Source organism: Chroicocephalus ridibundus, chromosome 2, assembly GCF_963924245.1.
Source record: "Chroicocephalus ridibundus chromosome 2, bChrRid1.1, whole genome shotgun sequence".
Lineage (NCBI taxonomy): Eukaryota > Metazoa > Chordata > Aves > Charadriiformes > Laridae > Chroicocephalus > Chroicocephalus ridibundus.
This window is the reverse complement of record NC_086285.1, coordinates 51,851,920-51,874,906: the sequence shown is the minus strand read 5'-3', so window position 1 is coordinate 51,874,906 and position 22,987 is coordinate 51,851,920. Positions and strand designations below refer to the sequence as shown.

Below are 22,987 nucleotides of genomic sequence, written 5' to 3'. Positions count from 1 at the left end.
GACTGGCAGCGCCTGCAGCGACGGGACTCGCACATGAAATGCTGACGTGTGACTTACCATGGCCACGAATCCTCTCCCTCCCTCTTTTGCCCATTTCACAGTAGCTAGTGGTGGAGCTGGGAAGTGGAGCAACAGAAGATAACTACACGTGTCTCCACCCAAAATCTAGTGTGTGGTCAGGATCTGGCCTCTCACAAGCTTCTGCTCCAAAGCTTTTTTTTTCCTTGGATCACATGTAGCTGAGGAGGACCTCAGCAGAAGCTACAGGTGTAAGTGACAGCATGATTTGCTCAGACTATGGGTAATTCAGGGCACCACTATAAGTAACTGTGCAGTTATACCAATTTGGTGGGATCAGAGAAGCCATGTTTACAGTTAGTCACAATGTGTTGCTTCTTTACAGAATTTTACAATCGCATTTTATAACAAAAAGCGTTTCAGTTTCTTTTCCGTAGCAGTTTAGAAAACAAAAAATGAAACGGTAAATGCGGAAAAACATTCAAATGAAACCTTTCAACCCAAGTGAAAGTTTTTTTAAATTTCTTTTTTCCAGAAATAGTTATTGATTTCAGTGAAATCACACAGGTTGGGCAGAAAAACACAGTTTACTGCTGTCATCTGCTCAAAGAGGCAATCTCAGCCTTCACTGTTACAACTTGAGAGAATTTAGTGCTTGACACATAGCAGTGCTGCCTAAAGCACACCTACAAGTACACTTCCACATGGCATCAATTACTGTTTAAATGAATACGAAAAACTTCTGTCAAACGATTTTACAGAAGTTTCTTCAGCTCAGCAATGCAAAAAGAGTATTAGTTGCCTGGCGGTCAATCTGGGGAGCAAAAAAATATGGACATTAAGCTGAAATTTTCCTTTATTTCTAAATATTTAAATAATTAAACCAAAAATTTGTTTTCTAAGATTTTGTCTCTCAACAGGAACAATTCAACGCATCACTCATAAACTGTCCATGGTTAGAGAGTATTTGCATTATCCGAATTCACCCTGGATTCAAATACGAACAAGCCAAGCCAACTCAAGCCATTGCTTTTCTCATCTACACATGTGGTTTGCACCAGCATGACTTTGTGGTTTGTTGTCCAAAAGCCTTAATTAACGTTGACCATAATTGTGTTACCACTATTACAGATAAGGAAATCCATAGAGGTAGCAATAGGTTTGGTAGCTACAACTGTCTGGCCTGTACAATGATACAACCTATAACAAAAGTCTAGCAAAATCCATCAGATAACCTTGCTCTTAGCAAAGTGATTTCCAGTGCAACAGGAGCTGTTGGTGGGAAGTCACTGGAGGCATGATTTGGAGAGGAAGGAAGAAAAAACCAGCAGATCAGTGTGTCAGAAGGCACTGGCATGTAGCTGGAACTCCCTAAGAGAGAGCTGGGTCATTACATATATTTAGATTTAGGAGCTGTCATAGGCAAAAAATAGCTGAAATTGTGAACACGAACAGGCAGCAGATAACTGTGTGTATGTGCATGGGTGAATGTCTGAAATTGAACTCTTGACCCTCAGCCAGCAGCCTGCTACTTGCAAGCTGCAACCAGTATGGGCTGCTTGGTAATTCTGATAAAACTTTGACTAAACAGAAGTGACATATTCCAAATCCTCCAATTAATAAAGAGACAGGAGATTGACCCACTAGTTAAGGGGCTGATCATAGAATCATAGAACCACCTACGTTGGAAGCACTGTTCTTATGCACGTACACTATTTAGACTGGAGGAACTTTGAGCTTGGTTTCCAGAAAGGGAATCTGGTGCCAAGAAATGAGTTCCTGAAAGGAAGAAGTGGTCTCGGAAAGAAGAAGGGGACCCAGAGAGAAGAAGCTGAAGATCCTGGCCTCGGGAGAGGTCTGAGAAATAGGGCAAGATCCCAGAGATGAGGAAGCCATGGACATCAATGCCAGGGAATGCTCAGGGACCTTGACCAGTGGCACCTGAGATGGATAAGTACAAGCAGCATCACAGAAGGAACCAACATGACTTTCTGCCCAACCTTCCCAGGCCAGTAGTGACCTCGCTGCAGGGAAGGGGAGACCTAGGGAATGAAATTCTGGCAGAGGGTGAGTGTGAGAAAGACTAAGTAGGGTAAAAGCTGTAATGTCACTGATTCTTCAATAAAAAACCTGGTATCCAGATCCTTTCCACATTGGCATTTATGCTGTCTCACCCTTGACAAGAGCTCGGCCTCATTTTTGATTCTTTGGTTAAGGAACAGCATAGATTTCCAGATGGGGCATTTTGAAAGAGCATCTGTCAGAGATGCACCCAAACCCCATCAACATCTTAAGAGTTGGATTCTCTGTTGCTCTTCAGAAAAATCTCTAACAAAGAGTTTGTTGCCCTCGGAGAGCACCACTATGCAGTTCAGTCTGCCAGCACGTGTCATCAGCTTGTTATGGAAAACAACCGCTCATAAGAGGCTATTGCTCATCTGCTGCTCTCCAAGAGAAACTGTCCTGTGTCCTCCCTTCTGGTGACATTCGAGACCCATCATTCTCAGTGGCCGTTTATCCCATTGTGATGGTTTTGTCTGGGATACAGTTCATTTTCTTCATAGTAGCTGGTAAGGGGCTATGTTTTTGATTTGTGCTGAAACTAGTGTTGATAATACAGGGATGTTTTCATTATTGTTGAGTAGTGCTTACACAGAGTCAAGGCCTTTTCTACTCCTCGCACCACCCTGCGAGCTGGTAGACTGGGAGTGCACAAGAAGTTGGGAGGGCACACAGCAGGGACAGCTGACCCCAACTTGACCAAAAGGGTATTCCATACCGCATGACGTCACGCTCAGCAATACAACTAGAGGGAAGGTTGGGGGGGGGTTGCTGCTCAGGGACTGGCTGGGCATTGGGAGGTTGGTTGTGAGAAGTTGTTTTTATTTCCATCATTTGTCTTTCTTGGGTTTTATTTCTCACTCTTTTTTATTTTCCTTTTCATTATAATTTTATTATTATTGTTATTATATTATATTTTATTTCCATTATTACACTGTTTTTATCTCAACCCACAAGTTTCCTCACTTTTACCCTTCCGATTCTCTCCCCCATCCTGCTGGGGAGGAGGGAGCGAGCGGCTTTGTGGTGCTTAGTTGCCAGCTGAGGTTAAACCGTGACACCCATCCAGAGGTTATTAATGGAAAATGGACTTCCATGCTCAGCTGTGTTGAGGGACTAGATTGAGAAAACCAGACCAAGCATCTTGGCGTAACCTCTCCATATTTGCTAGCTGTAAAAAACTGCAAGACAGACAACATCTCACCTTGCAGTGTAACAGATGTGCAGATCAACCCATGATGATGCCAATGTGCTGTGCCTGGGCTTACAGAGGACGGCAAAGAGGTGAAACAAAATGAGGCTGCATGTAGCAGCCTCTCATTTCAAGCCCGTTGATGATGGAGCTCTGTAAGCGACCAGCAATATTAAAAATTCATCCCTGTGCTTCACAAAAAAAGACCTGGGGCAACACAAAGTCTGTCTGGAGAGTTTCACGTGCCACAGATCTTGCGATATGAAAGACTGCTACGCTTCTGAGGGGTGCGGCTAGAAAAACAGGCAATATTAGCACTGCAAATACAAGTTCCCTCATCAATACATCCGCTCCTCATTTGGAGGGATCTTCCCGTGTGCTAAATCTATAGCCTTTCTTTTGTGATTGCGGAGGAAGACAACCAGTAACATACTGATTATGACGTTATAGCTCACGCTGGCTCAGGCATGATAGAAGCCATATGCCATTTTCTCTCTTGGCTGGGAAAATGGAATTGTTGTGGGGAGTGGGGGGAAGACATAGCCACCTTTTTTTTTTTTCTTTCTTTCTTTCTTGCTTCCAACCCTTCTATTAAGCAGGAAATAATCTAGTGGTCAAAACAAAATATTTCAAGATTTTCAAGATCACCACCTGCATGTTACAGAGGAAACTACAATGTAATCACAATTTTCAACTGCAGAGAGTCTCTTCAGAACTAGAAGTCAGGGAGAGGATCCGTGTGTGTGCAGCATCCTTCAGCAATTATAGATTGTGTATTCCCAGAAAACTAAAATTTAGGCAGTTTAGAGAAGATAATTGCTGAAGTTGCATTTACTTGCATTCAAATTACCAAAGCGGAAAGAGTATGCAATGTTCTGCGTAAGCCACAAGAGTCACTGCTCTCTGATACTTCCTTCTACATTAAGGACAGCAACAAGAATTTTACTCTACATGATGGCAATGCTCTATTTCTTGCAAAAACATTTCTGCCAATTGCCTCATTTTATGGCCTCTGCAACTCATAGTAAGGTGAAGCTCCTAATAATTTCCCTTCTAGATGATGCTTTTGTCAGCTATGTGGTAATGTAATTATCCACATAACGGTGATACTCTGGCAGACAAAGACGCTAAATGGAAAAATAATGTTTTTACTAGAAGGTCAGCTTCAAAGAAGATGCATTTAAATTGCTTATCTGAAAACACCCGATGTCCGATATGAGCTCAGGAAAAGTACACAGCAGGACATAAAAAAAAGAAATCTTGTACTCTGCTTCACCCCTAGGTCTTTAACAAACCTTAAGCTTACCATTATGTTCTTCACTAGGGCTGATCTCAGGAGCAATGGCCACTTCTGAGTAGGGTGTTTGGTGTTTTTCAATGTAGTTTTTGGATAAAAATCATCTTGGCTAACATCACATTAAAATACTGATTGTAGATGTGCTGGAATTTTTTATTGTTTTCCATCTAATTAGGCAGCAAATGTTGGTCAACATCTTTAAAGTCTCGTTTCACTGAGCATTAACTGCAATGTCACATTAATAGAAACTTCCCCAAAATTACAGTAAGCTTAAAAATTATCTAGTAACAAATGTGAAACATACTTGATGCTGTTCAAGGACAAATTAGAATTTAAAATATATTTCCACCCTCTTTTCTCAGCTAAGCAGTTCATGATTATCCAATTTACTGATAACATTCTTGCCTCATCTCAGAGGAGGAAGCCCTCCCAGAGGATAAACAGACTAAATAGTTGCTTTTCAATATTTGCTTTAAAGTATGTTTAACTCTTTATTACCAAAGAAAAATATTAATTTAATGCAGGGATAATGTGTAGCTCTCTGTAGCTGCTTTACAAATGTGGGGCTATATGAATTGGACACTTTTTGTCATGCTTATTAAAAATAGGAGATGTACTGATGGAGCACACCTATACTACGTATACCATATGTGTTTCTATCTCTTTCCATCTGTTCGTCTCCACTTTAAGTATTTTAATAGACAAACTATCCACTTTCTGGAAATTTTGCAGAGTCCAGATGACGTTATCTATACCTGACTACTCCATAACTAACGGTTAACTGCATATTGTACAGTTTGATTAATGTAGTACTTAACTTCGTATTTCCAGAAGGCTTTTGTTTAGCTCTTCCTACAGGGCTCCTCTCAAAAATGTGAAGGTCTACACTTATGGAGAGTTATTAACCCAAGAAAGAAATCATCAGAGAAGCCAGGTTCAATTTCAAGCTAATAGATACGTTGACATTAATATTTTCAATCAGTTTTTTGCAGGTGCGTGTTAAAAAATACAATGGTTTTGTTTGCCCTAAACCCTGGCATGGCAGGTCAGAGAGGACTGAAGTAATTCTCACTCACACCGATTCTCAAAAGTGCTAGAAGACTTAGGTGCCCAGAGCGATTCAGTATCAATTGGAGTGAGAACCAGTCTCCTAAATCCAGGAGTGGATTTACTGGAGGGAATGAGGAGGGAGAGACAAGGACTTTAGGCCATTTGATAACATATGGGATGGCACCTGGTACCAGTCCCTGACAAGGTTATACAACCGACCGTTTTCCTCACAATCAAAACCAAAGGAGGCTGGATTCAGCTGCTTTTGAAAACCTCTTTCTATAGGGAAACTCTTTGCCCTCTTGCATTAATAATAAACAACACTGACACACACACAGAGTATTTTGTACTGTAATAGTCTATAATCTGGAAAATAGGGAAGGGGAGTCTATAATCTGGAAAATAGGATCTGGGAAGGCTCAGTAGTGACTGTACAAGCCCATTGGAGAGGTGGACATGAAATGACCTCCACAAGTTGCTTCAGGGGCATCTCCTCCTCCCTGACAGCTCTTTACCATTCTCTACAGGGGACAACTCCAATGCTGATGCAATGGCAACACGAATCTCTGCCCCCAAGGTCATCTGGGCTGGGAGATGCTATGGGAATAGTGGAGAGCAGGGTGAACACTAAATGACTAACATTATTTTTTCCTTTATCCTGCAAGTAAAAAATAAAGATTCCTCCTTTTTTTTTTTTTTTTTTTTAAGAGCTCTGGAGGAGTCCTTCACAGTACCATAGCCTTGGAAACACAGCTTCAGTTACAGCCATGCTTCCCAGGAGTACTTCTATTTTGTCTAGCTGCCAAGTAGTGGTGATCAACCTGTGACCATTTATCACATCCTTGTCTACCTGGATAATGCTGAATAAAGGCAGGCTTGGCTCAAACCAGAATGCCTGCTTAATGGAGTACGGCAGCAAGCTTAAAAACAGTCAAGAATATTCTTTATGAGGGAGCTGATAAAACTGGAGGCAGAAAGCACTGTGTCATAGTTCCTGTGAAATTTTGCTATATTTAATAAACATACACATAAATTACAGTTATATAAACACTTCCTCAAACTATGGAGTTTTTCCATTACTTATTAGTCATAGTTACTGATAGTCTAAGAGAAGAGGTTCGGATGTAGTGACTATCAAAAATGTGGGACCATAGCTCCAACCCAGATCTCTTGCGTTCCTTCATTCCTGCATTTGAAAAGCTGGGCCAATTTATCTACTTTGAGCCTAGCTTTATGGAGGCTGTTGCAGTACAGCTTCGGGGATAAAAGTGGTTGAAAGTTCTAGTAGCCACAGCAGCACAGTGAAATAAAGAAATACAGGCTGCTTTTAAAAGATGATGTGGCCAGAAAGAATTATTCATGGCACTTTGTTGGTTGTTCGACCTGGATGACTGGATAAAGCAGAACAGACAGTGGTAGGAATGAGCCAACACTGAAGGGACAGGACAATTTCATTGCTTAAGCACTGTTGATTAGTAGACTGGAAGTAAACTGTGCTAGGAGTTCATCATTGGTTTTATGAAACGTTGCTTGTTACTACAGGTTTCTCTCACTGGAACCTAGCTAGTTCCCTGAGAAGGCAGGTACTGACTTCTTTACCTCCAGAGCTGCAAAGGTCTGGACAATCTGCATCCAAACCAGAAACTCAATTGCCTGAGTCAAACTATAAATGTGTATATCTCAGGTACCTAAGCCAGCGATGGCATGATCCAGAAGGACCTGGTTTTGACTCTTATTGGAAATTGCAGACCAAAATTTCGTTTGGTCTTTCTGAAAGTTTGTGGCGCTCTAGCATGCCTTTCCAGGTAAAGATACCCCAACAGGTATGTCAACAAAACAGGCATCTGGTCAAAATTCTGTGTCAGAGTTAAGGTTAAGTGAAACTTAACCTTAATGAAACTTCTCAGTACATTTTTGAAACACAAAGAAACATACAACGATGTTATAAATGAGCAGCTATTTCTTTAAAACATGGCTTTAAAGGATTGACTTTAAAGTCAGCTATTTTTAAAAGCAAAGTGGTTTATTTTTTTTCTACGCTACTTATATTTGACTTAGATGGGAATACATTAATTGCATGTAATATGCTTGGAATGTGTGGAAAATAACATTTTTTCCATGTGAGTCAGCACAGGAAATGAACTGCAAATGAGTAAAATGTTGAGAAGTCTACAGATGGAGTTTTTTTAAAAATACACAATGTTTTTCAAGAGTAGAATACTGATATCATGTTTTCTTCAAGAGTAAAGTATCACAGAGATGAATGATCACACACCAGAGACTGAAGAAGAGCAAGAACTTGCTTCTGATCATCATAGTTTAAGACTCTAATCTGATGCAACATTAATTTAATAGTTTCTATCTTTGCTGGTGTCAGGTAGCTTTGCCTCCCCTTATTGGACATTGCCAAAGCTTCCCACGTTCTTGCGAAACACAGAAAATGGTAGATGGTATGAAGTAAACTCAGAGGTGTGCTGACTTAATTTTCTTTTCATAGTAATGTAAAATAAGCAAACCGGTGTCTTCTAAATAATGACCTTGTGATTCCACGAGGTACTTCAATTTTCAAATTTTTCCCTTTCCAGGGTTAGATATTAAAATAGTAATAAATACTACTAGTAAGAACAGCAAATGAATGGGTTCTAGGAGTCATACTATGAGACGATGTTCATGGGTGGATATATTTAGGAAAATATGTAACCCACCATGAAGCTGAATCCTCACTCCTAACCTAATTGACACTTGGAGCTCACAGTGGCAGCACACGGAGAAAGGAGCAGAGTCTGCTCCAACACACTATTGATTTGCTCTGAAATTACATGAATTATTACTTTTGACTTCAGTATTATAACTGACGATTGTATTGGAGTATTTGATGCTGTAAGAAGGCCCCATTAGTGTAAAATGGATCATCCCTGCACTCCTCAGAGCTCCCTTGAATCTGAAATTTTCTCCCTTATTTCATTTAGCAGAAAACTACCGCTTCTATATCAAATTCTCCTTCTGTTTACTGAGGTGCAACTACAGCCACAGTCCAGTCCAGTTAGTAGGAACACTTTGACTCCTGTCTTTATTGTGAGGTATGAAGCACACTATTAATACTGTTTTTTCTTTTTTGAACTCAAACCAATAAACAGAGTTTCTTTTGAATATGTTGCATTGCACTCTGGGATACATGAAAAGGATCTGAATGATTAAGTTTGCATTATACTGATCCTAGTAAACATCTTCCTCTGAATGCTGAAACCAATTACTGGTATTTGGCCTTTATCTTATGACTGTACTTCCGTCAAATGAACAAACAGGCACACGTGGTGCATCCCAAAGGCAACATTTGGCTCATAGTGCCTAACAATCAAAGAGAGATGATGCACATATTTTTTGTAGGAAGATAACGTTTCACGTTCCTTTGCTTTAATTTTGCTGTGAAAAGAGCAGCACGGGGAGCCTGCTGCTTCTGCTTCGAGTGTCCTGCTCCCTCTGAAGCTACAGACGGATTCTGCCACCCGAGTGAGACTGAAGCGCGTACTGCACATCCGTGCAATGCACAGTTCATCACGCTGCCCTGTACCAAACAGAGCTGCTTAGTTCATAGATCAGAGAGCCATTTAAGGTGAACCTGGAATGATTCTTGGTGGCAAAATTGAAACCATCTAAAGTCAAGCCGGGATTTTCCTGGACTCTTTCCCCCAGTCTTCAAAACATGTATCTGTCTTTGCCTTTACTCTCATCAATAAGGAATTTAAAGCCATAGACTCATTACTCGCAAATGTCACTACCCGTGAAAAATGCAAATAGAGAGAACAAATAGGCTCCATGTTGCAAGTGTAAATTTAGAGTCCCTGTACAGAAGCGATTTTTTTTCAGTCTGCCTTTGGGAGCATGCTTGACACAATTTCCTGAAAAGCTGCCTGTTTTTCTTCACCATCCCCATGACCAATAGTTACACAACTTATATGGATTAATTGAGCTGCAAACAGTAACATCCAGATCTCCTATGCTGCTTAAAATACAATACAGCGAAACTAGGCATGACTGCAGTAAGGATCAAAGAGAGAGGATTACAAGAATAGAGTAGATGTCTGTCTATGAGAATCAGGACATCTAGACACTAAGGCGGCATTATAAGGCAAAACTCTTAACATCTTTTCTGTCACACCTCCAAGCAAAGATGAGCTGGAGGAGGTCAGAGCAATTCACCTGACTCAGCCTGCCGCCAGACAAAATAGGTCAGATTAGCTTCTTCAGCAATTATGAAAGGCTTCTTTCTCTAATGAAGTGGCTAAAATACAGAACAGAAAAGCGAAACCCTCAGAGGATAGAAAAGAACAGAAAAGTTTCAGAAGGCAGCTGATGTTTTGAAGCTTATAGCCATGCTTCAGGACTTTCTTATCCCAGGCAGGACACAGATTGCCCAGCAAAGGAGAAGGGCACGGGTGTTTATGAACTGGAGTTACTCCCTGCGAATTTTGCTGCCAGTAATAATCCATCTTGAGCAGCAGTGTTTTGAAACAAGTATTGCTGAGTTCTGCAGATTTGTGATGATACTAATCTCCATACAACTTCATGAGAAGCTGCCAGAAATGCAAAGGACTTACATTTGCAGTATATATTTGCGAAACTAAGCTTTGGTAGAACGTCCATCCACAGTACAGAAGGAGACAAGTTCTGGGCCTGCTTCCACACGTAAAGTTATTTCAGCTGACTGCCTATCTTCCAGACTTCCTTTCAATCTCTGACCTATGAACTTCCCTGATGCTGATGCTTTGCTCCTTCTCCCTTTGACTTGTTATATCACTTAAAGTAGAAAAAACCTTAAAAGACTGGAAAACACCACCAAAAATCTGGCATCAAAACTCCTCTGTTTCCCTGGATTCAGTAGAGCTGTGGTGCAGAGAGGATGAAATCAGGCCTCATGTTTAATTCTTTAATTTATGGAAGCAGGATTGTCTTGCATCAGGTTTAACGTTCTGCAGACAGCTACCTTTTCCAAAGAACATGAGTTCCGCACCTAAGTGGGGGACACTGAGCACCCCCATGTGGAAAAGGAGGTACCATTTTTTGAAAAAGGTTGAGTAATCCTATCAGCATCCTTCAAGAACTTACCGTACTGTTATCCGAAAGGCACTGAATTCATGCCAAGGGACTTGAATTTCTTACAGTAAGCTAGACCAAATTACAGACAATAGGTGGTACCTAAAGACCTGCACTACTTCTACATGAAGCTAAACCAGTGTTTTACTCCCTGTCCTGCTCAAAAACCTGGAAATTATGTCACTCGCTTTCATACCGGTACACTATCATTGAATTTATTCCTAACCTACTGTGCTGGGAAGACCAGATGATAAGCAGCAAGAAGACCAAATCACGTGCGTAACAAGCTAGCCACAACAACGTGAATTTCTAGGACCAGATTTCTGAACAGCAACTCCTGCAGCTTCCCACAGTGGCGACCATGCGTGTTCTACACCTCCAGCCACCTGCCACTGCTTCTTTCCCGCCCTCACATTGCACAGCCCCATAGATAATCCGCATCATGAAGGCTTTTTAGGCCTTCCCCTGCGCACTGAAAATTACCTGACAAGCAGGGCTCAGTATGGAGTTGTTCTCTGCACACTGAAGAGAATAATAAATGATTAGGCTTGTCCTCTACGTCTGTCTGTCTGTCAGTCCCTGGCAGTAATTTATATGCTCACGGACAGTTTGAGAGAGAAGACAGGGCAATCTTTCAAAGCTATAAAGTTTGTGTCAGGTTTTGTGAGCAGCAGAGTTCAGGTAGAGAATCCCAAGAAAGTCTGCAGTGTGAATTCAGCTGTTATTTGTTCTGTTGACCTGGTCTCCCAAAACACATGAACTAGACAGCCAACACGCACACACAAGCAGCCCGGAGCCTACCACCCAGTAGATGCTACTTCCTGCCCAATTGTCACTTAGGAGAGATGTGAGGCAGCTGGAGGAGGAAGGCATGGCCGCCACAGTGAATGGGAGCTGGGAGCATTGCAGGGTGTGGGCACAAGGTGCAAGAGAGTTAGAATTACTGCTGTAGAAGAGTAAGGAGAGCAGACACAAATTTGCAAGACAGATTTCTGCTGTTTCTAGTGTAACATACAACAGAGTTTGTACTTGGTGCTCAGTATAACCTGAATGAGAGAGGAATTGAACTGTAGCCGAAACCCTCGCCTGTGATTTGTGATAACAGTAGGTGTCTACAAGGCAAGAAATCTGTCAACAGCTATAGAACCTGTATTAGCCTGTGGCAGATGTGACACAAGTCCAGATCCTTTTGGCATGAATATTCTCAAGCAGACATCTGGTCTGACACAAGTTATGGAAAGGTCATCCTGCACGTTCTAGCGTGGACGCCCACACAGATTTAAAAAATCGTTTCTTACCAACAATCATGTGGTTGCAGACATCGCAGAAGGTGGGTTTTTTGAAGATGTGCTCCTGGAAGATGTGAGCCTTGTTGTTTTCTGGCAGCTGCTGGGCTCTGGTGGGGGAGGACGCCTGGCTCTCTGAGCTGGGGAGCTGCCCGGTGCTTGTGCTCACCTCAGGCATCAAGTCTACTTGCAGTTTCACATCACTATTAGTCCTCTGGAAGAAATTGTCTGCACTTTTACTCCGCAAGCTTTTGGTCTTGAAGGAGAGTGATCGTTTCAGTTTCTGCAGCTGCAATAAATAAGCCAGTTAAAATTACTGCCTTTTTCCTCTTCAACAGCAAGGCAAGGCTCCTGGTTTTGGGGTGTGCTGTGGAACCTTGGAGCCACTGGCAGACCTTGAACCACCTGAACAATAAAATTTACTTTAGAATTTAACCAGCAACTTCAGAGCAAAGAAAACAGATCCCAATCAGAAAATAAAGTACTCCACATATGCTTTCTGACAGACAATAAACCCTAATAGCCCTAATGAATGCTTCTATTGGTCTTTTCTTTCAGGTATGACAGCAAAGAGAGTTGTACGCATTGGAGAATATATCCTTTGTATTCAAGCATGAGAAAACTTGTAAAATTATTATTATTCATCCTTGCATGGTCCTTAGGAGCCCATAAAGCCATTTCCGGAACAGCTGTTAAATGGCAGTACAACAGGAGTGAATTCAGTAAATACATTTGATATATTTAAATTTCTTTAATCTGGCAGAAACAGAGATTATATGCGGTTTTGACTGAGAAATTCTTGTTGTTTTTTTCTAAAGGAACTAAGGCTAAGGAGCAGTAACAGTATAATTAACTAGCCAATTGATAGTTATTGCATTAATTAATACTAGTTAACACACATTCACGTATATTCTTGTATATTGTATGGTGTATTGATCGTCAGACTGTTAAGCACCACAATAAGGCATTATTAACTTAAATTTGTTAACTCAAACCCTTTACCTATAAACTGTCTGGTACCTTATGAGAGCTCCTCTCATCCTTACCCACCGTATTTTATATAAAGCTGAGAAGGGCGCTAGGTGAGGCGCAGAAGCTATCAGGGTATCAACTACACAAATTTGCGAGCTTGTCAATTCCAGCAGCCCACAAGTAGAGTCTGGGTAAAAGGAAAGCCAGCTCTGTGTCCGCTTCATGTTCGCTGTCTCTGAAGTGTAATACCTCCATCTCACCTTTCACTCAGCATTATTCCAACCACTGCAAAATCATTTCAATCAATCACTGCTGCAATTCTCTGGATGAATGTGATGTAACAATTGAAATTTTCCATGCCGCTCAGGCTGCCTGTGGTTACCAGCAGGAACGGTTTACATTAGAAACTGTTTATGTTAGAAGTAATGATGATCGGGAATCATAATTCACACTAATATAAAGGGAAGGAGTCCGCATACTTTCCCAAAAAAGCATGGCACTGGTCTGTCATACTGACTTAGTGGCCTCAGAGCACTCGTTCTCCCCAGCTTCTATTCCGGATCCATCCACTTACTTTATGATGCAGCTGAAAGCACGCTGTTGGAGAGAAGCCTCAAGGCGTCCTGGGGGGAAGCCTCTCTTCTACCTTCAGACCAGGCAGCTTGTTCTTGGAGAAGGGATACACTCCAGCTCTCTTCCCCACATTTCACAACAAGCTCCCTCAGTCCAATAAACAAGTAAAGAGCTGCCACTGCCTCCAGTAAACAGCATTCGGGTTTGCTACGTGAGAGCAAACTGCATTCTGCTTCCTGAGCTGTTTGTCTGCAGCGTCTTTGGGAGCAGGGAGGGAGAAGAGCCAGGGGCCCATCCCACATGCACCACTCTCACCCATGTCTCTCTCTGGGTTCACAGGAGGAGCCCTGGATCCAAAGGAAGGAAATACCTGTTTGCAAGAAACTCTCAATCTCTGAGGAAATGTGTAAATAAGAGCAATTAAGGCACTAGATGCCAACTATGTAAGAGCAGTTTCTGGTTTCTGAAGCTGTTTCAGCTGAAGCCTATGTCTTGGACTAGCTGAGTCCAAAACTCACTGTACAACAGCACCAACGCAACGTAAGGTCTTCCTTCTTCTGCTCGAATGTTAAGTCACCGGCTCCTGAAATCACTGAGGTTACTCAGTACCGGGATTACTTCATCTCCCCAGTGACAGTGAGGAACTCTGCAATAATTCACACTCCCCTGCTCTTGAAATACTTCTCACTGAAGTGAGACCTAATTAGTGTAGCAAAACACAGAGAATTACAACACCACAAGGTGACTGAAATGGCATTCATTATTGATTTGCCATCCATTTCTACAGTGCCACATGAAGTTAATTAAATTTCAAAATGCTGCTTCTGCCACAGAAAGGAGACTAAGCTGAGCAAAACAGTATTTGTTTTATCATGAAACAACTGTCCTACTAGTGTGGACAATGCGTGCAGTATATTTTAAGGACGTCTGCATTTACTATCCTCGTCCTGCTCTCCTGTGCACAATCATTTGCCAGTCAAGGGATGTACCAGCAGCCTTTCCTTCCCCAGGCAGACAAGTCAACAGGTTTCCAAAGAAGGTAGTCCAGCATTCAGGCTACGTACGTCCAAACGTATGCATACACACTAAGGTGAGCATGCAACCATGTGGACTCCATGCATCTCCAGCCACAATGTTCAGGGCAGGACAGAAATTCAAGAATGAGTTAACCAGGTTACATTCACAGATTTGGTAGGCATCTCTGCACAAGCTAGTAGTCCTCTCTGAGATTCCCTGAGAACTGTCCTGTGTTAATGTGGTTAAATAATTTCCAGACAATGGGGGCATCCTTGTTACCCAAATGCATATTTCGTACTCATTTGCATTCAGGCTGGAAGACACCTACCAGGTTTGGCTTGCATTGCATACCTAAAACACCAACGAAAGTCTGCAGCTACTATATCCCAAATTGTGTACAGAAGTGACTACGCAAAAATGCAGAACATCTTGCACACACTTTGCACAGTACTTTTTAAAAGTACTTCTCAGATCAGAGTGTTTTACATGCATCTTGCATAAGTGTGAGTACACAGGGCAATAGAAGATTGGCATCAGGTTTTAAAACGTGATCCAACTTTCCTTTCTCATACTAGGCCCTCGAGAGAATTTGAAATAGTGTACTGGTATGTGATTGTTTATTCAGGAAAAGTTGGCCCAAGAAACGGCAAGTTGTCGTACAAATAGTAAAACCATAAAAGCTTAAGTGATTATTATGCTGCGGTCAAGTGAGTGTCACATCCCTTACTTAAATACCAGCTTCTCCTCATTTTGAAGTTTGCTGTGTTCTTTTATTGGAAGATTTCAAATGTGATTAAGTACAGGCAGGTAATATGTGTCTGATTTTGATCTGCCGTAAACTGATTTAATGCACTTGTGATGCCACTGGCTTCTAATAGAGTGGCTATAGCATTCACCTGAGGCAGGAATCTGCTCTATCAATAGAGAGGAAAGTATGCAAATTTTACTATTCATAATTTATTTCTGCAGAGTTAATGAGTCCAAAGTTAAATCTTAGGAAGAAACGCTACCGACCTTTGGAAGAACCTGTGACTAGGGCTATTCTGCACTGGATACTTCAACACTTCAGTGAAAAATCATGTATTGGGACTGAAAGAAAACCCTAAACCAAGCACAAAAAGGCTTTAAGAAACATATTTGAGATAAATTTCCTAAGCCTTTCACATTTTCTTCTCTGCAAGGACAGTTACAAATTAGCTTTCATTTAAATAAAAACAAAAATTAAATTCCCACAAGCACAAGAGTTTTTCTAGACTCATGATAGCATCATGAGACTTTGCAACATTGGCACTTCAGAAACATGAACCCTTGATATCAAATCCAGGATGTTCCTGTGGTTTGAAATTAGAGTCAGGGAAAAAAGTTATTCTCTAGTTAAAAGCATTTTATCAGTCACACGGACTTTCAGTGACTGCACATACTAAGCCGCAGGCAAGGTAGAGATAAGTGCAATAGCTAAACCTCAGAGCATGATTAACCTTTTTTTTTCATTATCATCTAGCACAATCTCCTTCTTCCTCAGAGTTACTGAATGTTCAAGCTGCAAGGGATCCCAAAGCTCTGATGAACCTTTGCTTATCACCACCTCCTCTGTTCCTAATTCCCCTATACTACAACTCTTTAGTTGCTATAACCAGAAAAAAAAGAGGCAGCAAAAGGACAGCTATTGAGAGTCATTCTTAGTGTTAACTAGGGGCCACTGCTTTTGATGTGAACGAGAATTGCACCTGCCCTCACTAAGGCTTTATTTGACTTAAGCATTGGAATCACACAACTCTGTTCTACAATTTTGGTTTAAGAACTTCCCATGGAAGTTGGGAAAGTGTCAAGGATTTGAGCTGTTTTATAATCCCTAGCTTTGCAACTACAGAAGATAATCGTCCACCCTGCAAAGAATAATTTATTCAGGCTCCTAAATGCTCCTTGATATCTAGAAGCTCTTTTTCCCTTGCCTCTCCAGCTTGTCTACGTTAGCAGTCAGCATGGCTTAGTAGGAGCAGATGTGGAGAATGAAGCAGGGGCTGTTGAGGACCCAGCGTACACACTGTATGCATCCCAGGGCACAGAGTACTCTGAACCAGACCAGTCCATTAGTCCTGGTGTGCATTAGGTGCATTACTAGAAGGAAAAACTGTTTATTATGTTATATTATATTACATTACATTATATTAGTTTGCTTGGTCCACCAGCTTTGGCATTCAGAGCAACCCTCATGGAGTCTGCCCACATCAGCTTATTTCCCAACATGCTTGATCTTGTTCCCTCCTCAGCCACTGCTAACCATCCGTGCCAGCAGCGGGGGCTCCTGCGCAGCATGGGGCCAACAGTGAGATTATTTTTATACGTTTCCACTCTTAACTATCTTCCAGGAGAAATGAACCGGGCTTATCAACTGTACTTTACTAACAGACCATATAACCAAGCCCTCATTTTCAGACATCAGCTGTCTGCTGTATTGCTACCGTGCTAGCAATAAAAAAAGATATCTCTTGCTCTTCTCTATTCCTTTCTTTACACTACTGTTAACAATATCATTAGATGGATTACAAGTAATACAGGGTATTAACAGAGTTGTAATCAGCCATCAAGCCCATTTGATTCCTGCAATTCTTATAAAATGTAGCTATTTTGTTTAGCTATGCAGACTAAAAACGCTCTGTCAGCAGATTTCACTCTGCTGTGAAATAAACATCCACCTTCTGTAAGGAACCCTTTCTTCTTCCTTTCAGCTTCCTACAGCAAGTTTCCAAATTATTTAACTCTCGCATCACTATAAAAGAAGGACTTAAACATACAGGGCCCAGATGATGTTGTGTAGATTCACTAGAGAGCGTCAGGTACATGGGATACTACCGAAAGGGACTCAGACCAAAAGCCTTTCAAATAAGGGAAAGAACCAAAGTCTTGATGAATGGCATCTATTCTAGTGAGTACAGTCCATTTTCTGGGTCAAGGAGCATTCAATTTGTATTAGCAACCCTCAGAACATACTTCAAATGTTAACTAGATTTGTTGAAGGACTGGATGTTACCAGGGTGTAAGCTAGCCTGGCAGCATTGCTGGGCTTCAGTTAGCTATGCTGATTAAAAGCAAACAAGGAACGAGCTCAAACAGAAGTGCTTACTTTTTGTGAGCATGAAGGCTAATGGTTTTCTTCTTAAAATTGAGGGATACAAAAGTAAGTGATTTTTGAGCACAGAAAAGGGTGGGTTTTTTTCTGGATTTAATTTGAAAATGCACTGCCTTGGCATTTTAATGAGCAAAAATAAGATTATGACATGCCCAAAGCCAGTATGCAATTTCATAAATAATATGTGTGTTTGCCTGCTGATGAGAGAAGTACCATGTCTTATAGAATTAACAAGATAAAAGGCTTTTTCAAACACTTAAGGGGTTGGTGTTGCTTATTGGCAAAGCATCCGTTATAAAACTTGTGAGCAAAGCTGATTCCTTTTCTACCCCCTTCTTCCTAAATAATAAATAGTACAAATACTCTACTGGTACAAATTTAATTATCTAAACTGACTTCAATTGTAGCTGATTTATACAGTCTGAGAATCTGGCCCTATCATGCATTTGTGTCTGCCCTAGCCAGCTTTCTTGGAAGCTGTATCCTTTTAATCCGCTACAAAGAGGGAGTGTTCGTTATTGCAGAATCTGCTACGTATTATATTTGTGTATTTTCCTAAACAGATTGCATAGCTGACATTAGAACAAATACATTTGTTATTGTTGTAAAAAAATAAATAAATGAAACTGATTGCTTGAATACTGTATTGGACTAGTCAAAGGGGAGACATTTTCCGTAACACCTAACAATGACATTGTTAGTGATTTATTGGGTATCTGCAACTACTCTGGTTGGCTCTTGATGCTCTGATTGTCATCCTCAGATTCTCCTCCCTGCCCTATACTGTTTTTGAAACCCACTCACAGATCCTCAAACCTATTTAGGATATAAACCTTTTCAGGCAGGGCTCTTTCTGTGATTTTTTTTCACACGTACGGTCCTAAGTACAATAAAGTGCTCTGATTGGCATGTCAGTGTGTAACAGCAAAAGTCCCTGAAAGAGCCTCAGGGTTTGAAAGCATGAAATCTGAAGGGATGCTCAGTTGTCACTGCTCTCACAAATGTCACTGTGAACCACATGTTCTCAGCCTTCTCCTGATGTACAACATCCTTGGCAGCTGTGCGTTTGCATCTCTAATTGGCAGACCTCTAAATTATGAAGAGGTACAGTCTGTATGTGTAGCCAAACAGTGGGTTTGCTTACCAGACCTGTTCATTCTGTAAGACTTTCTGGTTTGGTTTAAACCAAGCTGGACAATTCATCTAGCTCTCAACAATTGCTCCTGCAGTTGGTTTGAAATTATCCTAGTTTTGGGTACATCTTCTTCTAATATTGCAAGGAACCAGGATTAGCAAATATGTGAGACAAATGTGAAATAAGTACTGAAAGTTTCAAGACCTGAAAATACGAAAAAGTCTCCCTTGTCCTCCAAATTCCTTTATCTACCTTCAAAATTGAGCATAAGATGTGACAGGACAAAGTAATGCAGTCCAGGGAGAGGTAGATTTGAGGAAACACAAACAATTTATTAAATATAACAATTGCCATCAAATTTCAGGGAAATCCAGTTATGTCCAGAACTGTCTACTTAGTCTTAAAGCATAAGAGTCAACTCTGTATTAGATATTCTGCAATTGTGACTTACTCTAAGCTCATATTACCTTCCCTACCAAATATATTTTATATTAACTTCAAAAGACTCACTGTCATTTAAATAGTTTAAAACAGCTTGTAAAAAGGAGGAAACATGCAAAATAAATATAATGATACTTCTATGCATGTCAGATCCACAAAACTTTAAGGCATTTTAATCAAAAACTAAGTAAAATCCCCTCCTCTTTTATAAATCACTTATTTAGCCAAAACTCTCAAATTTTCTATCTGACAGAATTTTTGCTGTTGTGTTTGTGAACAGTGTATTCCTCTCTTTTCTTTTAGTCAAGCTATATTAGAAAGAGTAATCCAGAAAGAAAAGAGTGCGTATTATATTTCTCTTCCTGAGAGATCTAGTCTCTATTAGTATTTCTTCAAACTTCCTAATGAGTTTGATTCAAGTTTAGTTTGGGGAAAATGCACGCAATATCACTCAGCCATGGTTAGTGTGCAGCCTGCTTCTAGCATAGAGGAAAAACAGTGAATCTTTCTCAAATTTGCAGCATTTCAAGCTAACAACTCACAAGATCTTTCAGAAACACTTTACTGTAGGTTTCCAAAGTTTATCATCTGATTCATGAAAATCAGATTAACTGTCCCAAAGTAAGATCTGCTGGGTTCGTTGTGTTGAGCTTAACAACCATGAAATCTTCCTCCTTTGTGAACATGTGCATAAATCAAAACACATTCGAAACCTAACTAAGCAACATTTCAGCCATGTCCAAAGCCTATTGCTTGTTTTATATCAGGGTTGGAAAATGTTTTGTCCCATTGATCTCCTCTCCTGCGTCACCTAGCAAAAGAAGAGCTGCTCCTCTCAGGAGCACAGGGAAAGACTAGAAATCTCAGATTTATATCCAGGATTATATTCTCCCTGCCTCTAAACAGCTGTTCCAACATGGGTGGCACCAGCTGCAGGAGAGCTTTTAGAAAGGAGGTTATGAAAGGTGGCTGGTGGAATAACCAGCTGCAAACCTCTGTGTGGCTCCTGTCTCTCTTTCATGGTCTGGCAATTGAATTGTCTCCAGTCTTTCCTCCAGAAACCAACAGGAAAGCCCACGAAGAAAGCAAGAGATGGTTAGGAATAGTCCTTCAATTTGTTTAAAATGCCCCTGTACTTTCAGTTTCAAGACAGGTATGTGTTTACAACATCTTGTTTTGTACTTTGGGTTTCACCTCAGGCATCTGGTTGCTAAGCAGCAGGTCATCTCCATACCTTGTCCTCATTAGGATGAGGCACATGTGGTTATCTCTTGCCTCTTGACATAGAAAGAATTTGGACTATTATCTCTGAGGTCCCTTCTGGGAATCCCCCATTTTGCTGCCCTGTTTGAATATCTCTTTCCATTTAGCTTCTAAATGGAACAGTGATTTCCCTTTGGTAAGTCCTGGTTTAGTTATTTACTAATCTTTGCTGTGGTGGAAGTGGCACAACGAAATTTGGAGATTAAAAAGCTGGATTTCAGAGTAATGTAAATCCAGGCAGCCCTGCTGAGGTGAAGGAAACTACACTGGTATCTACCTGCTGAGAGTCTTCAATAATAACAACAATAGGGCCTGAGTTCTGCTTCTTTTCAGAAGAATGAGAATGAGAATTATTCTTCTCATGAAAAAACTGCAGTGAATGTGATTGTGAATGTAAGATTAATTATCCTTGATTGTATCTCGTGTCTGTCCATCTATGAAGTGTGCATCATTATTTTCCACTATTAATCTTGTGAGAAATTAAAGCTCAGTACAACTCCCTTAGACCTTTAAAAAACCCCCCAGTCTTCTGCTAAAAAATGCTGGTCTACCTATAGCAATAGTTTCCACTAATTTATTTTACTGTTTTACCGATTTGCTATTCCTTTTTTTTTTTTTTTTTTTTTTTAAACAGAGCTGTTTTATAATACTTTAAATGGTAGTATGTCTCTGGAAGCAAATATGGAAATACATCTGGCAGGGAGGCTGATACTAACTGAGGGCAAATTAACATCAGCTCCGATCCCACATACTGTATAATCACATTTGTACTGTCTTAAAGCAAAAAGGAAGACTGAGATCTACTGGGAGCTGTTATAGTTAATATTCTGCCAGTGTTTCCACTCCTACTTCTGGGGTTCCAAACTTATGCTGTTAAAATTGCTTTGCAGTGAAAACACGTAAGTGCTCAGCTCTACAACAAAGTTATTGTCACTGGGCCAAATCCTAAGGACTTTGCTTACTGCTAACTCCTGCTGACTTCAGCGAGCGTGTTTCCTGAGTAAAGGCTTGGAGTTTGGCTGGGTTGTTGATTTTTTTGTTTTGAAACAAAACTTTTTTTTTTTTTTTTACTTTTTTTACACTGTGCATTAAAAGCAAAGGCTTTCTGCACGCCGTATGAAAAAACACCTGTCCACATTTGGAATCCTATTATCTGGCTGACTTTATTCAACGCTTCTCAGTTCCCTTCTCTTTTTTTTTAAACCATCTCTATCAACCTGCTCCTCCACAACCAAATATAGACAAATACAGGGGGACACGTATTGCTTCTCGCTTCTTTTCTCTTTCCCAGACACTTGTTTCAAATTCATAGTTTGTATGAATTAATGCTGCCCAAGTAGCTCGCTTAGCTACTGTGCTTTAACTCTGACATGATGTTACCTCATTTTCCGATCAAAGAAAGAACTAGAACCACAATGCCAGAATTTGGGTACTATATGGCCTATTGGCTTTTAAAAAGCCCTCAAATGTAGATATTTTGGCTTATTTGGCCTATTAAGGGGTTTCTGCACTCTATTCTTTGCTGCCTGTTCATAAACAGAGATTCAAATCCAAATTTTACAACTTGTTTCTATCTTTCCATTTCAAACTCTTCTCAGTGGGAAGATGGGGCACGAACTTAAGCCTTACAGAATATTAGCAGTGTTTGTTGGTTGACTTGCAATTTTTGTTTTTCATAGTTCCCTTCACCCTGTTTTTGCAATCTGGTAGCAAATTTGCTGCCTTCCATCTTCTTTTTATCCCTCCTGAAGACTGATGCTGTCCCATCCTGTGAATGCTGCCTCTTGCCAGCCATTCTGGAGGTCAGGGTGTGCGGCCACCCTGGCACTGCCTGTTCTGACACGACAAGTCAATCAGGATCCATATGGTCCTGGTGCCGATCCATGTGGCTTCCCTGGCACCACTCTGGCCTGAAGTCCTGGATGTGGGGGAAAAGCTGGCAGCACAGGTCGAACAAAGCTCCTTAATTCCTCTGGACTTCTCCATGCTTCACCTGAGTACCCACCGTGTTTCCAGTTCTAAAGGCCTACAGCAGCTACCAGATACATGATGTGCCAATTAACATTTTTTCCTACCTCAATAACATCTTCCTTGTTGTTCATTCTGCATCCAGTTATCTTACTGTCCACCACGATAGAGATCTGTTTATTTGCAGACCCAGTTCAGATACAGCACATTTTTCATTAAAGCTCTTCTCAAAGTGCAACTTAGGGCGTGCATTCTTCCCTTTCAACACATCTACTCTAGCTGTATTCTCATTTTCAAAAAGTACTTCCAAACCATTTGGGGGAAAATTACGCTCGTAGTACCAGTTTCCAAGGAACCTGTTACTAGTACAGAAAGTTTCCATCTCAATCTGTCTTTTGTCTTCTTGTTATTACATGTTAGTCATGCCCAGAAAAAAATGCATTCAGTGTCCTACGTAAAGAATAGGCCAAGTCTCCACAGGAAAAATCTG

General features: G+C 40.8%; 1 protein-coding gene across 1 annotated transcript in view; it reads right to left on the bottom strand.

The window, feature by feature from the left end:
* The window catches only part of STAC (SH3 and cysteine rich domain), a 75,604-nt gene that overhangs the window by 39,207 nt on the left and 13,410 nt on the right, over positions 1-22,987 (bottom strand). Inside the window, exon 2 of the mRNA XM_063325483.1 lies at positions 12,011-12,287. Coding sequence (XP_063181553.1) covers positions 12,011-12,287 — 277 coding nt within the window. The remainder of the gene's footprint in view (positions 1-12,010; positions 12,288-22,987) is intronic.